Source organism: Sinocyclocheilus anshuiensis, unplaced genomic scaffold, assembly GCF_001515605.1.
Source record: "Sinocyclocheilus anshuiensis isolate Anshui unplaced genomic scaffold, SAMN03320099.WGS_v1.1 scaffold1075, whole genome shotgun sequence".
Classification (NCBI taxonomy): Eukaryota; Metazoa; Chordata; class Actinopteri; order Cypriniformes; family Cyprinidae; genus Sinocyclocheilus; species Sinocyclocheilus anshuiensis.
Genome location: NW_015544163.1, coordinates 1,270,986 through 1,282,657, shown reverse-complemented (window position 1 = coordinate 1,282,657; position 11,672 = coordinate 1,270,986). Strand labels below are relative to the sequence as shown.

The window sequence follows — 11,672 nt, the reverse complement described above, 5'->3', positions numbered from 1 at the left end:
TAATAGAACGAGAGAGAAAGAGTTAATATTTTTTTACAGTGCAGAATAGTAAATTATACCATTAAGTGTAAATTAATCATTTATATCTGTGTCAGTACTTTTAGCTGAACATTTTGAAAACATCAGCACAGTCATCAGAACAGTCACCATCGGGTTACTTGTCCTGATGTGTCTCCTCTTCATTATACGTGAGTATTCGCCCATTATGGAGCATTATCCACAAGATGAGGATATCTTGTTTTAATGCATTGTTGAAGACACAACATTCATAGACTTTGTTTTTTCATGCAGCATTTTGATAGAGGAAAGTTGTTTTAACTCACAATTAATCTCAGTACAATCTTGTGCGATTTGCATATTTCACCTTTTTGAAATCATTTTACCATAATTTACACAACCTCTTCATTCACATTGTTCTTGATGATTTATGACCATAGAAGGTTATTTAACATTTGTTCAAAACTGACATTCAAACAATGCTTCTTTAGGACATTTATTGTATACATCTTAGATATGAGTGTGAAAGATATTTGTTTTAGATTTGTTATGTGTTGATATTGCATTCACACACATTTTTTTTCCATTTTTTTTATAGAATTGGCTGAAGAGAAGTTGCTGTCATGCTCTGGAGAGTTAAGCAAAAGGATGTACAGAAAAGTTAGACACTTTGTAGCTATTTGTAGCTTTTCATGGCTGCCTTCATTACAGCTTTCCCTTCTGCTTTACTCTCATTTTGCCTCCGATAAAGGTAAGCAAGAACATTTTAAAACTTGAGCAGATACTGAATGAGAATGAACTAATCATATGCTTGAGGAACAGTCAGTTCTGTCTGCTTCTTACACAGCATAAATAAAAGTGAAAGAAGAAGCCGGTCATGTATTTATTGTGACAATTTATTTCTTTACTCTAACTGCCTCTCTTTTTTTTTGTTTTAAAGTGTTTATCATTACAGCTCTTCCAGTACTTCATTGGTTGCCTTATTTCTTTTGGCATAAAAATAAATGCTGTAAGTATGAGAAATTATATTTTGCTCTATTATGACTGGAGAAATTAATCAGTAGATGGGTATGCAATAAAAGTTTAAATATATGCATATCACATTTATTGTACTTTTTTTCAAATAATGTTGAATGCACACCTAAATGTGTCAGAGCTAGTTCTGTCTCTTTGTGACACAATGACTTGTGTTTCTCAAGTGGTGGTCCTTAATAAATATCAGTTTCCGTCTATATCAGCTGTTTCACAAGTCACAGTTTCACTCAGTTAGTAACTATTTTTATTCTTGAGCATGTTTTCACTGTTTATTTTGTCTTTTCAGGTCTACGTTGTCTATACTATTTAATATGGTTCATGATGATTGTGATGAGTGGAGTAATGGTGTATTTTTACATTATGCTCTTGAGAAATGAAAAAGGTATGAATATATTTCTAAGATATTAAAAAGTTTCAACCATTTTTTTTTTTTTTTATACAAATGTAAGTGTACATCTGTTCATTTTTAACATTGGTGTGTTGAATGTAAAATAGAACGAGAGAGAAATAATTATGGGCAATAAATAAGACTAAAGACTCCTTTTATTTACAGATGATGAAGGACTGGTCTGTGTGGCAGGATTTGTTCAAGCCTTGTGGGTGCTTGCATTTTCTGAAGTTCCTGTCTATTATGAGAGTAAAGTACCGATCAGCTTCTTTCTCGTTCATGTGTTTTTTTTTTCAGTCCTTCTGTTTCATTCTCATCCACAAAGTTTAAAGGGGTCATATGATGCTGCTAATTGGAAGACCAAACAAAGTAGTTTCGCTTTCACAACGAAGCACACAGCGTCTTCAGGACATGGCTGCAGCGTCAACAATACTACAGCGAGAATAAAAGTCATGCCTTCTTTCTTTGCTTGAACATTTGGGCGGCGTTATGCAAATCTTCCCACACAGTGAGGTAGGTATGTGGGGGCGTGTTAGAACGAGCCGTTTTAGGTAGGTGTGGCTGACTCTTAACTTTTATAAAGAATATCTCTTTGGATTTGAGACTTTAGTCTTTGCAACTTTACAGATCGTCTTTATGCACCAAGAGCTTGTAACACTTCGAAGAGAAAGGAAAAATTGAAATCGCATCATATGACCCCTTTAAGGTCTGGATAAGTGTTGTGATTCTGCCGGGGATTATTATACTGCAGCCAATCAGAAAACTATCGCTGTGTCTAAAATCATTAATTCCTTCACTCATTCACAATTCCTTAATGAACTAACAAAATGTTTAACTCTGCCCTACAGAGCTCAGCCAGAGGAAAATTGTGTTCCTGTATGGATCAGCTGGTCTTGTTTTAGTGAACTCGGCTGCACTGATGACAGAACTGATAATGAAAGCAGGTGAGTGAACACAACATTTTAATGAGATTCCTAAGGCCATGTAAGATCAAAACATACTGTTTGCTTAAAATAAATCTCCTTCCACAGTTTGTGGTGTACGCCTGGTGGGAGATTTGAGAGTCATTGTCTTTCCATCTGAGTGGCTTTTCACTGTATCACTGCTGATTTTATCCATTTTTGCATCCCGTGAGTAATGAAATGAAATGGATTTTCTCACTATGCGTGAATCATCCATAATGCTATCTTTTGTGTTTGCCTCATTTGTGCATTAACTGAGGCTGATTAATTTACACTGATCCTCAAATCTTTACCTCTCTCACGTCTCAGGCAAAACTGTCAACAGAGAGTCTTCTCAGGTATAGTTTTATGATGAATTTGGTTAATTAATACAATAACTTTAAATATACTTGCATTTAAAGTGGACAAAGTAAAACAATAGGAAGATGTCAAATAGATGTTTAAAATGCATTTGTCTTCTTATTGCAGATGGCGACAGATTATAATGGGACTCCTGGTACAAAGCATACCAGTATAGATATGAACCAGACGACTGGAGAATCCCATGAAATGGAAACTCTGAGAAAAGTAGCTGGGAACAGTGAGGAGCATCAAGAAGAGGAGATCAACTAACAGTAAAGTGAACTGCACTTTCTAAAAGATCTGACATGGTATGAAACATTTCTGAGGGTAAGACTTTCGAACATGCCATTTTTTTTGTCTGCATAACTTTTAGCAGCAGAGACTGGTGCACATCGTCATGGTTCGGGCTGAATTATTTTTTTTATATTTGCGATGTTGTGCCATTGATATTGTGGTATGTTGTTTGTGGTCGCCAAACTATACTGAATTCTACTTTGAAGTGACTCAAAAATTGTTTATATACTCTCAAACGTTTGTATTTGTATGCATTTAAATATTTTACATGTAATATGTATGTAAAAAAAATATGTACTTTCTCATCTTTGTTCTTATGTTATTGCTGACTTTTCTTTAAGAGTGCTTAGAGCACTTACAACAGTATTTACTAAAGCATTATTTTTTTCTCTGCAGTACCAGAATGGGTATTGGTTAATGTTAAATTTTACTGTAACTGTATTGTGACTCTCTTTCAAGGGTAGGTGTATGTTTCTGGCTAGAGTAAGCTGCAAAGTGGATCCAGAGTTGAATGTATAACATAATATGCTCTTCTGTTGCTTTTTTTCCACTGACATTTTCTGTGAAACATGTTCTACCTTTTCATTCTCTGTGAGATGTTTGTTTATGCACATTGACTTCTGAGATGGTGTTACTGTATATATGACAAGAAAGATTAATGATATTCTGCCTTTGATACATTTGTGTAAGATATCATCTTAAATGTAAGAAGACTTTTGTTATAGAGGATATTTTTATATTATTATTCAGGAGTATTTTGAAATGTATTATTTATTATCATAATATTTTCGAATTTATTATTAATATTTTTGTACCAAGTTCAAGCACACGATCTCGTGGTATTAAAATAAATCGAGGTGAAGTTTCAAATATATTGTTTTAATAAATGCATTTTTTATGCATGTGTTCTTCTTATGAGCTGGTTATGGCTGCGCGCCCCCAAGCGGCAGGCCTGATTGTTTTGAACATTTTTCTTTTTTTAACGTAATGGAGACGTAATGGAGAGCGACGCTTTGCTTATTAATATTAATTTGGTCATACAAAAGTTGCTTCTCAACCTTTCTATGGGGTCCAGGATAACGCAATGAATATTTAAAATAGAACCAGACCTCTTCAGCCAATCAGTTACGTCAACCGAGAAGACGTCACATTGCGTAATTAATATTCATAAGAGCAGACGGCTAACGTAGATTCGTTTACGGGGACTGCAGGAAAAGAGCGAGGATTAGATATGTGAAAAACTGTCCAATGTAATAGTGGACCAGTCTCTGAAGGACCAGATCTTCAGTAGGGAGGCTGGACGCATCTGTTACACGATTGTCCAGGTAAACAAATGCACCACGTGCAAGTTTTTATACAGTTAAAACACTTAAGTTTGAATGTTGCATTCTCTTCAATGTATAAAAATGCTCACATTTGTCTTGTAGTTTATTAGGACTGAGTTGTAATCGGTTGACTCATTTGATTCAGGCTGAGGCCAAACAGACCAACGGGAACGTGTTTCGGCGTAACCTTCTGAACCGACTGCAGCAGGAATTTAAAGCCAGAGAAGAGACACGGAAGAGATCCACTCAGGAGTGGGTTTGCCTTGTGTCCTTCATCTGCAACATCTTTGACTACCTCAAGGTGAACAGTTGCCTTCTGTTTTAAAACTTAAAGGAATAGTTTACCCAAAAATTTGCTTAAAATTTACACACCCTTAGGCTATCCAAGATGTACATGAGTTTGTTTCTTCATCAGAACAGATTTGGAGAAATGTAGCATTGCATCACTTGCTCAGCAATGGATGCTCTGCAGTGAATGGGAGCCGTCAGAGTCAGAGTCCAAACAGCTGATAAAAACATCACAATAATCCACAAGTAATCCACACCACTCCAGTCCATCAACTAACATCTAGTGAAGCGAAAAGCTGCATGTTTGTAAGAAATAAATCCATAATTAAGACGTTTCTAACTTGAAAATGTTATTTACATAATCCATAAAATTGCTTAGTGTTCTTGTCTGAAAGCCAAAACAAGTCCACTGATGATCAAGTGATGTAAATTTCTCCAAATCTGTTCCGATAAAGAAACAGTCTCATCTACTGTACATCTTGGAAGGCTTGAGGGTGAGTGAATTTTCAATCATTTTTCATTTCTGGGTGAACTATTCATTTCAGAATCACAATTAGGAAGGTACTCATGGTAACTATACTAGTAAAAAAAATGCATATGCAAATTTATTTTAAGTGCTTAATTTTTAACTTTGTTCTGTTTGCTGCAGGTGAACAACATGCCCATGATGGCCCTGGTGCACCCCGTCTATGACTGTTTGTTCAGATTGGCCCAATCTGATGCCCTGAAGAATGAGGAGGAGGTGAATCTTGAACATTATTACTGGTTGATGATTGAACTGGATAGACTAATAGAGTGAATAAATTAGTAATGCATCAAAAAATGGAGGGTCAGAATCATTAACCACAACTTTTTGACTTTTGCCATCTCTGTCTCAGGTGGACTGTCTGGTGTTACAGTTGCATCGTATTGGAGATCAGCTGGAGAAGATGAACCTGCAGCTCATGGATGAGCTGTTCAATCTGCTGAGGGATGGATTTCTCCTGCAGGAGGACCTGAGCTCCATGGGCCACCTGCTCCTGCTGGAGATCCTTGAGTTTCGCGCAGGAGGCTGGACTCTCAGCGAAACGGCTCAGAAATACTACTACAGCGAAGTGACGGACTGAGGCTTCATCAATCAGAGAAACAAGAAGGCAGGATGAAATAGCAATCCGTAGGAGCCAAGTGTGGAGGTTTTATTTTTATATTTACCTTTGATGAAGGCTTGGTGATTCACTAGGTATGAGGTTTGACATGAAGTAGAAGATTGGATTGTGACTTTTTGAAGTCGACTTGAAGTGACATGAAGTTCATCATATTTACTTTAATACACATTCCTGGTTTCATTTGATTTAGGTCTTATATTAGTGTCAAGGGCTGTAATCAGAACACTAGAGACGATTAGATGGTTTTATTTAATAGAGATGGATATATTTAATAAATTGTTACTTGTTTTATTTTCTTAAATTGACTAGCAAGTTATATTTGCCTCGGTAGAAAGAACAGCTATTTCTATTGTATAGAAATAATTACTTTATATATTTGTTCTATAATACATCTTATACAATGTAAATCTATTAGAAAATCTATGTTTTTAATGAACCAAAAACAGTTTGTAAGAGTCACATTTAAATATAAGGTTTCCTTAAGGCTAATATTTTTATACTATGAAAAGAAGAGTGGCTGTATATCCAACAAAACTTCTACAGGTGCTGGATGAAGAGAGTGTCACAAGCTTGCATAAATTTGCACAGCTACGATAATATTTTGTATCATTTCAATCTGATGAAGATCCACTGGACTGAAATGTTAACATGAGGTGATATGCCAAAATGTTGTATTTGAAAGTAAAAATTAAGCTCCTGTGCAGCTGTTTTGGCCTCACTGATTCCTCAGGCTCTTGCAGAGCAGACAGTGACTTGTATAGTTGTCTTGATGCCACAAGTTTCAAATAAAGAAACAATTATTTTAGATTACAATTGAAATCTAAAAAAAAATATGTAAAGATATGTTGTAGATTTTTGTAACACTGTTCAACTCTTGTAAAACAAACAAAAAAAACCTTGTCAAAAATAGAAATGTGACTTTTTATAGCTTTATTTACTTTCACACAAAGACAAACTTTATTTATGAGTCAAGATAACAGACTTTCTCATGTCCTTTTTTGTGATGCCCATCCATCCCAAACTCCTGATGCTGTCAGTCCAAAACAAATCACGTCTGTGGGTGAACTAGGAGTCCAAACGTCCTCTCTCTACCACCAGCGGTAGTGTGCATATGCCCTGTTGGCTTCGGCCATCTTGTGAAGGTCGTGTTTGCGTTTCACTACATTTCCTTCGTTAGCGAAGGCGGCCAGCAGCTCCTGCGAGAGTTTCTCGTACATGTGTGTGCGACGGTGCTTGTTGTCTCTGCATTCTGTGATAATCCATTTCATGGCCAGAAAACGCCGCCGATTATCCGTGAGAGGGACGGGCACCTGCAGGACCAATAATTCAGAGTAAGATTCAATAATTGATCTACTTTATAGAGCTTTGATGTCATTCCTCTTGCTTGACCATACTGTTCTTTGCATGGGAAAGATCTGATTTTGAAAACTACTTTTGTTTTACAGAAGAAAGTCATACAGGTTTGAAACAACATGGTGTTTATGATGATAATGTTTATGGTGATGGTGATAAATGATGATCATTTTCACTTTTTGAATGAATTATCCCTATAAACACAACTCTGGATAAAAGGATACCATTTTATAAAATGTTAAACATAAATATTGTACAAAATATGTGTACATTTACTTAAAAAATTATCATATTGACTTTGTCATTTCTCTTAAGATATTTCTATCAGTGTTGGCCGTTTGCAAACCCATTGATTGAACTCTGATTCTAAGTTGCATATCCACAAACATCTTACTAGATTATCTCAGAGTTGTGAAATTAATATTAAATGTTGTTCACTGACCTGATAAGATTTGCCTCCTTTCTGAACACTGGCCAGGCCAATGATGGGTTTGCAGTTCTCTAGGGCCTGATGGAAGACGGTGTATGGATTACACTCGATCTCTTCTCTCTTAGCTGCTGGAGATTTGTGGTATTTCTCCACCTGTTTTCTCTTTATGGTCTCCAGCGTCTAAACCGACATAAAACATCCAAGCAGAAACTCATAAGAACAATTTTGTAATATGTTTGAAAGATATCTCTTAGGCTCACAAGACTGGGTTTATTTTATTTTTTACGTTTTTAAATACACGTAAAAACAGGAATATCGCGACATTATAACAATTTATAATATCTTTTTTTTTATTGTCAGATATTGTAAAATGTAATTTATTCCTGTGACGCAAAGCTGAATTTTCATAATTATTACTCCAGTGTCACATGATCCTTCAGAAATCATTCTAATTGCTGATTTGCTCAAGTATTAATTATTATTGTACTCAATTATCACTAATGGTTCATATTATTATTATTATTATTATTATTAGTGTTATTAGTGTTTTGCTGGTTTAAAATGTATCATACATAAATATTTTCAGAGTTTTTGGATGAATAGAAAGCATTTATTTGAAACTGAAATCTTTCGTAACATTATAACATTTTTTGTTTTTGTTGTTTTGTTTTTAAATGACTTACCCCAAACTTTTGAACAGTAACGTATCACAGTTTCCACAAAAAATATGAAGCCGCACAACTGTTTTCAACATTGATAAGACATGTTTCTTGAGCAGCAAATCAGCATTTTAAAAAGATATCTGAAGGATCATGTGACACTGAAGCTGATTATACAACTTTACTGTCAAAGGAATACATGAGTATTTTAAATGTATTTAAACAGAAAAGTTGTTTTAAATGGTCATAATACTAAACAATGTTACAGTTTTTACTGCATCATTGGTCAAATAAATGCAGCCCTGATGAGCAGAAAAGACTTGTTTATTTTAAGAATCATATGCTTTTTTGTTTGTTTAGATAAATCGTTCAAAAGGGTTTGACCAAACTGTTAAACTAGATTATTTACAAATCATCCAAACACCCGATTCATTTCTAATATTATGACTAAGTAGTATTAAATTGTAAAGAAATTACAGATCCATCATTGAAATTTGATTGGTTGATAACTTTTGACAGCGTTTAATTCAGGTGCGAAAAGAATGAATATCTATAGCGCATGAGCACAGAGAGATTTGAGAGTGCACAGGACTCATTGTATCAATAATGCGCTCACGACATTTGTCAGTAAAATAAGGCCATAGGGTCACCCTATGATATAATGATAGCTTTGTCTAATTTTAATACATGATGGACATTCTTATCCGTATTTTAATGTCACTACTTATTATGATGGTCGCTGATGGTAAGTATTATCACTTTTCAGTTTATACGCGATTTTTAACACATGAATCAATTTGTCTGTTTCTTGATAGGGTTCACTGTGCACGGTCCCTCTGGTCCTCTGGTTGCTCCTCTGGGGTCTTCAGTGGTTTTGCCCAGTTATGTTGATGAACTCTTACTAATGGAGGATCTGGAGATGTCAACATATTCTGTTACACCAAATACACAAAATAATGATCTTTAAAATAGCATCATATGACCCCTTTAAAAACGAATTATTCCAAACGACCACTAGTGTGTATATAATGGGATTTGATAAAAACCTGTCATGATTCCTCTAGCAAGGATTTTGTTGCCATCTTGCATCATCATGTTGATGAACTTGCTGTTGAAGTAAAATAGATAATCAGTGCTATGAAAGATCCATATACAGTGGGGTCCAAAATATTGGGACCACGGGTGAAAATATATATATATATATATATATATATATATATTAAATTACAGCAAAGTTCAAACAATATTATAAGCATAATATAAGTGAACAATCTACATTAGTTTTAGTTAAATTATTTTGAATTCTAAATTTTCAACGTGGCTTTTGGACCCCACTGTATTTCTATTCAGGTCATGGAGCTATAACAACGTTTCCTGCAGTTGGCTGAGCTCTTTTTGTTTTTACCTGATCAGAGGGTCTTTGAAAGCAGAGCTGGTGTCGCTTGCCAGCGCTGCTTTTATCGGTCTCACTGTTTTCAGTTCCTGCAGCTCTTTATCTTCAGGACTGAGCTCTGATTCTGGGACACGAGCATCTTTACTGGGATCGGGATCCAGATAGTATGGATTATACCGACTCCACCTCACCAAACACAGACTGAGAGAAAGATGCAGAGTAACTTAGTAGACAAACGTTATCAAATATGCTTGTTACACAGAGAAATCAGAACAAGCCGAGGCGTGAATTTAGAAACACATTTAAGCACATGGTTCAGTTTGCGATGAACAGCGTGGAATCAGCGATAAATCATACAAATTATGAATTACACAGCAAAGCTGATGAGATCTAGACCTCATTTCGGACATTCCTGGCAAAGATAAGAAAACTAGTAAAATGTACCTCGGTGTCCAAGGTTTCAGTAAATATCTGACGGAGGCTGCCATCTTAAGGGCGGTCTAATAGGTTTGTCTCAGATCAGCTTGGGTGACCAAACCCTTATATTCACTATTAGAGGGGAAACACAAACGCAGACCTCAGATCAGCGGTTAAACCATAGACTGTAAAAAAAAAATTTAAACTCACTCTGACGCGACCGTGAAAGGACCTCAGATGAAGAATGCGTCCTAAAATATTGCCCGAGTATAATAATACAACTAAATATTTTTATTAATTTAAAAAAATGTTAATGTCTTGCATTTTACATTTGTAGTAGCTATAAAATAGTTTTTGCTCAGTGTCTAAGTAATAGTTATTTACACTAAAAAGAAGTCAGGCAGTAGGTGAATTTCCTGTATGGCTGTAAACGTAGGGCTGGGAATCGATTCCAAAAAGAATCGATTCCTCGATTCCGAGGCGTTGGGAATTGAGAGTCGATTCCAAACGTTGGAATCGATTCCATCAAGAGGAATCGACTCCTCATTCAGAGCCTTTTTCAGTTCAACAAAGCTTATCTATGGGTGCCTCTCAAACGGAATGCTACGAATGCTGCACACATTTAAATTCACGAAAATAAACTGAAAGAAAACGAGTCCGTACTGAAATCATCTGAATTTTAGGATGCAGCCTTCCGTTTGAGAAGCACCATTCACCTCCCTCATGCTCGCTAAAAGTGATTAGAATTCTGATTAGTTTCCTAAATCGGATAGATAGTTTTAATGAACCAGTTCAAAAAACCGATTCAGAGGTTATTTTACGGTGGACCTGGCTTGTCCACAATTTTGAGCGCTGATCTTATTTCCATCTAAAATACTTTTTTTTTTTTTTTAAACATTTCTATCAGCCAGTGATAATGATAAAAGAAACGTCCCGAGCATAGATCAGTGGCTGATCGAGCGCATCTGATGGACAGATAAACCACGAGCTCTATCAGTTATTGTTAATGTTCTGGTTATTTTGTTTCAGTGTACAGTTAGTTAATTTTGTGCAAAGTAAACTTCATCATTCAACTGAACTGTGCACATTTATTTTAGACACTTCATGTCTTGTTCAATTCACGCGATAAACGCATGTCCCTGCTGAGCTGTGGGCTATGACTAATGTCACGGGCAAAGCAACTCGATTCCAAAAATTTCGGAATCGAACAGCCCTATGTAAACGTGTTTGTAGATATGTCTACAAATATTTGTAACGTTACTGCCCCCCAGCGTACCGTCCCGTCCCGTCCCGTATTGAACCATGAGAAATCTGGTCACTATGGCGTTATTTGATTGATACAATGCGCGAGCACGAATCTCTCCGCTCTCGCACAAAACCGGACGCGCGCGCTCAGATACACGCTGCTCTCGCCCGGAGAGTGCGCGCACGTAAAACGTCTCTCCTCTCGCTCAAACTGTGTCCTCTATATCTCTTTTATGTTTGTATTTTGATCTTTTCTGCGAATCTGTAAAGTATAGGCTACTTTGTAAACACTGTTTTAAAAGGTACTATATAAATAAAGCTTTAACCAATCATACCTCCACAACTGACCGATGAAAATACTACATATTATAGCCTATGGCCCTAAAGACTTTATATAAA

At 35.9% G+C, this 11,672-nt stretch overlaps 2 protein-coding genes across 2 annotated transcripts in view; one reads left to right on the top strand and one right to left on the bottom strand.

Annotated features, from left to right (window-relative positions):
• Positions 1-11,672, top strand: part of LOC107695642 (uncharacterized) — a 68,197-nt gene that overhangs the window by 3,423 nt on the left and 53,102 nt on the right. The gene's annotated exons all lie outside the window — the stretch shown is intronic.
• Positions 6,778-11,199, bottom strand: LOC107695700 (28S ribosomal protein S7, mitochondrial). Its single transcript, XM_016495719.1, has 5 exons — positions 10,056-11,199; positions 9,624-9,812; positions 9,265-9,326; positions 7,572-7,741; positions 6,778-7,086 (listed from the first exon to the last, which is right to left on the bottom strand). Exons 1-5 carry the CDS (start codon positions 10,097-10,099, stop codon positions 6,865-6,867), a joined length of 687 nt encoding a protein of 228 aa, XP_016351205.1. The 5' UTR covers positions 10,100-11,199; the 3' UTR covers positions 6,778-6,864.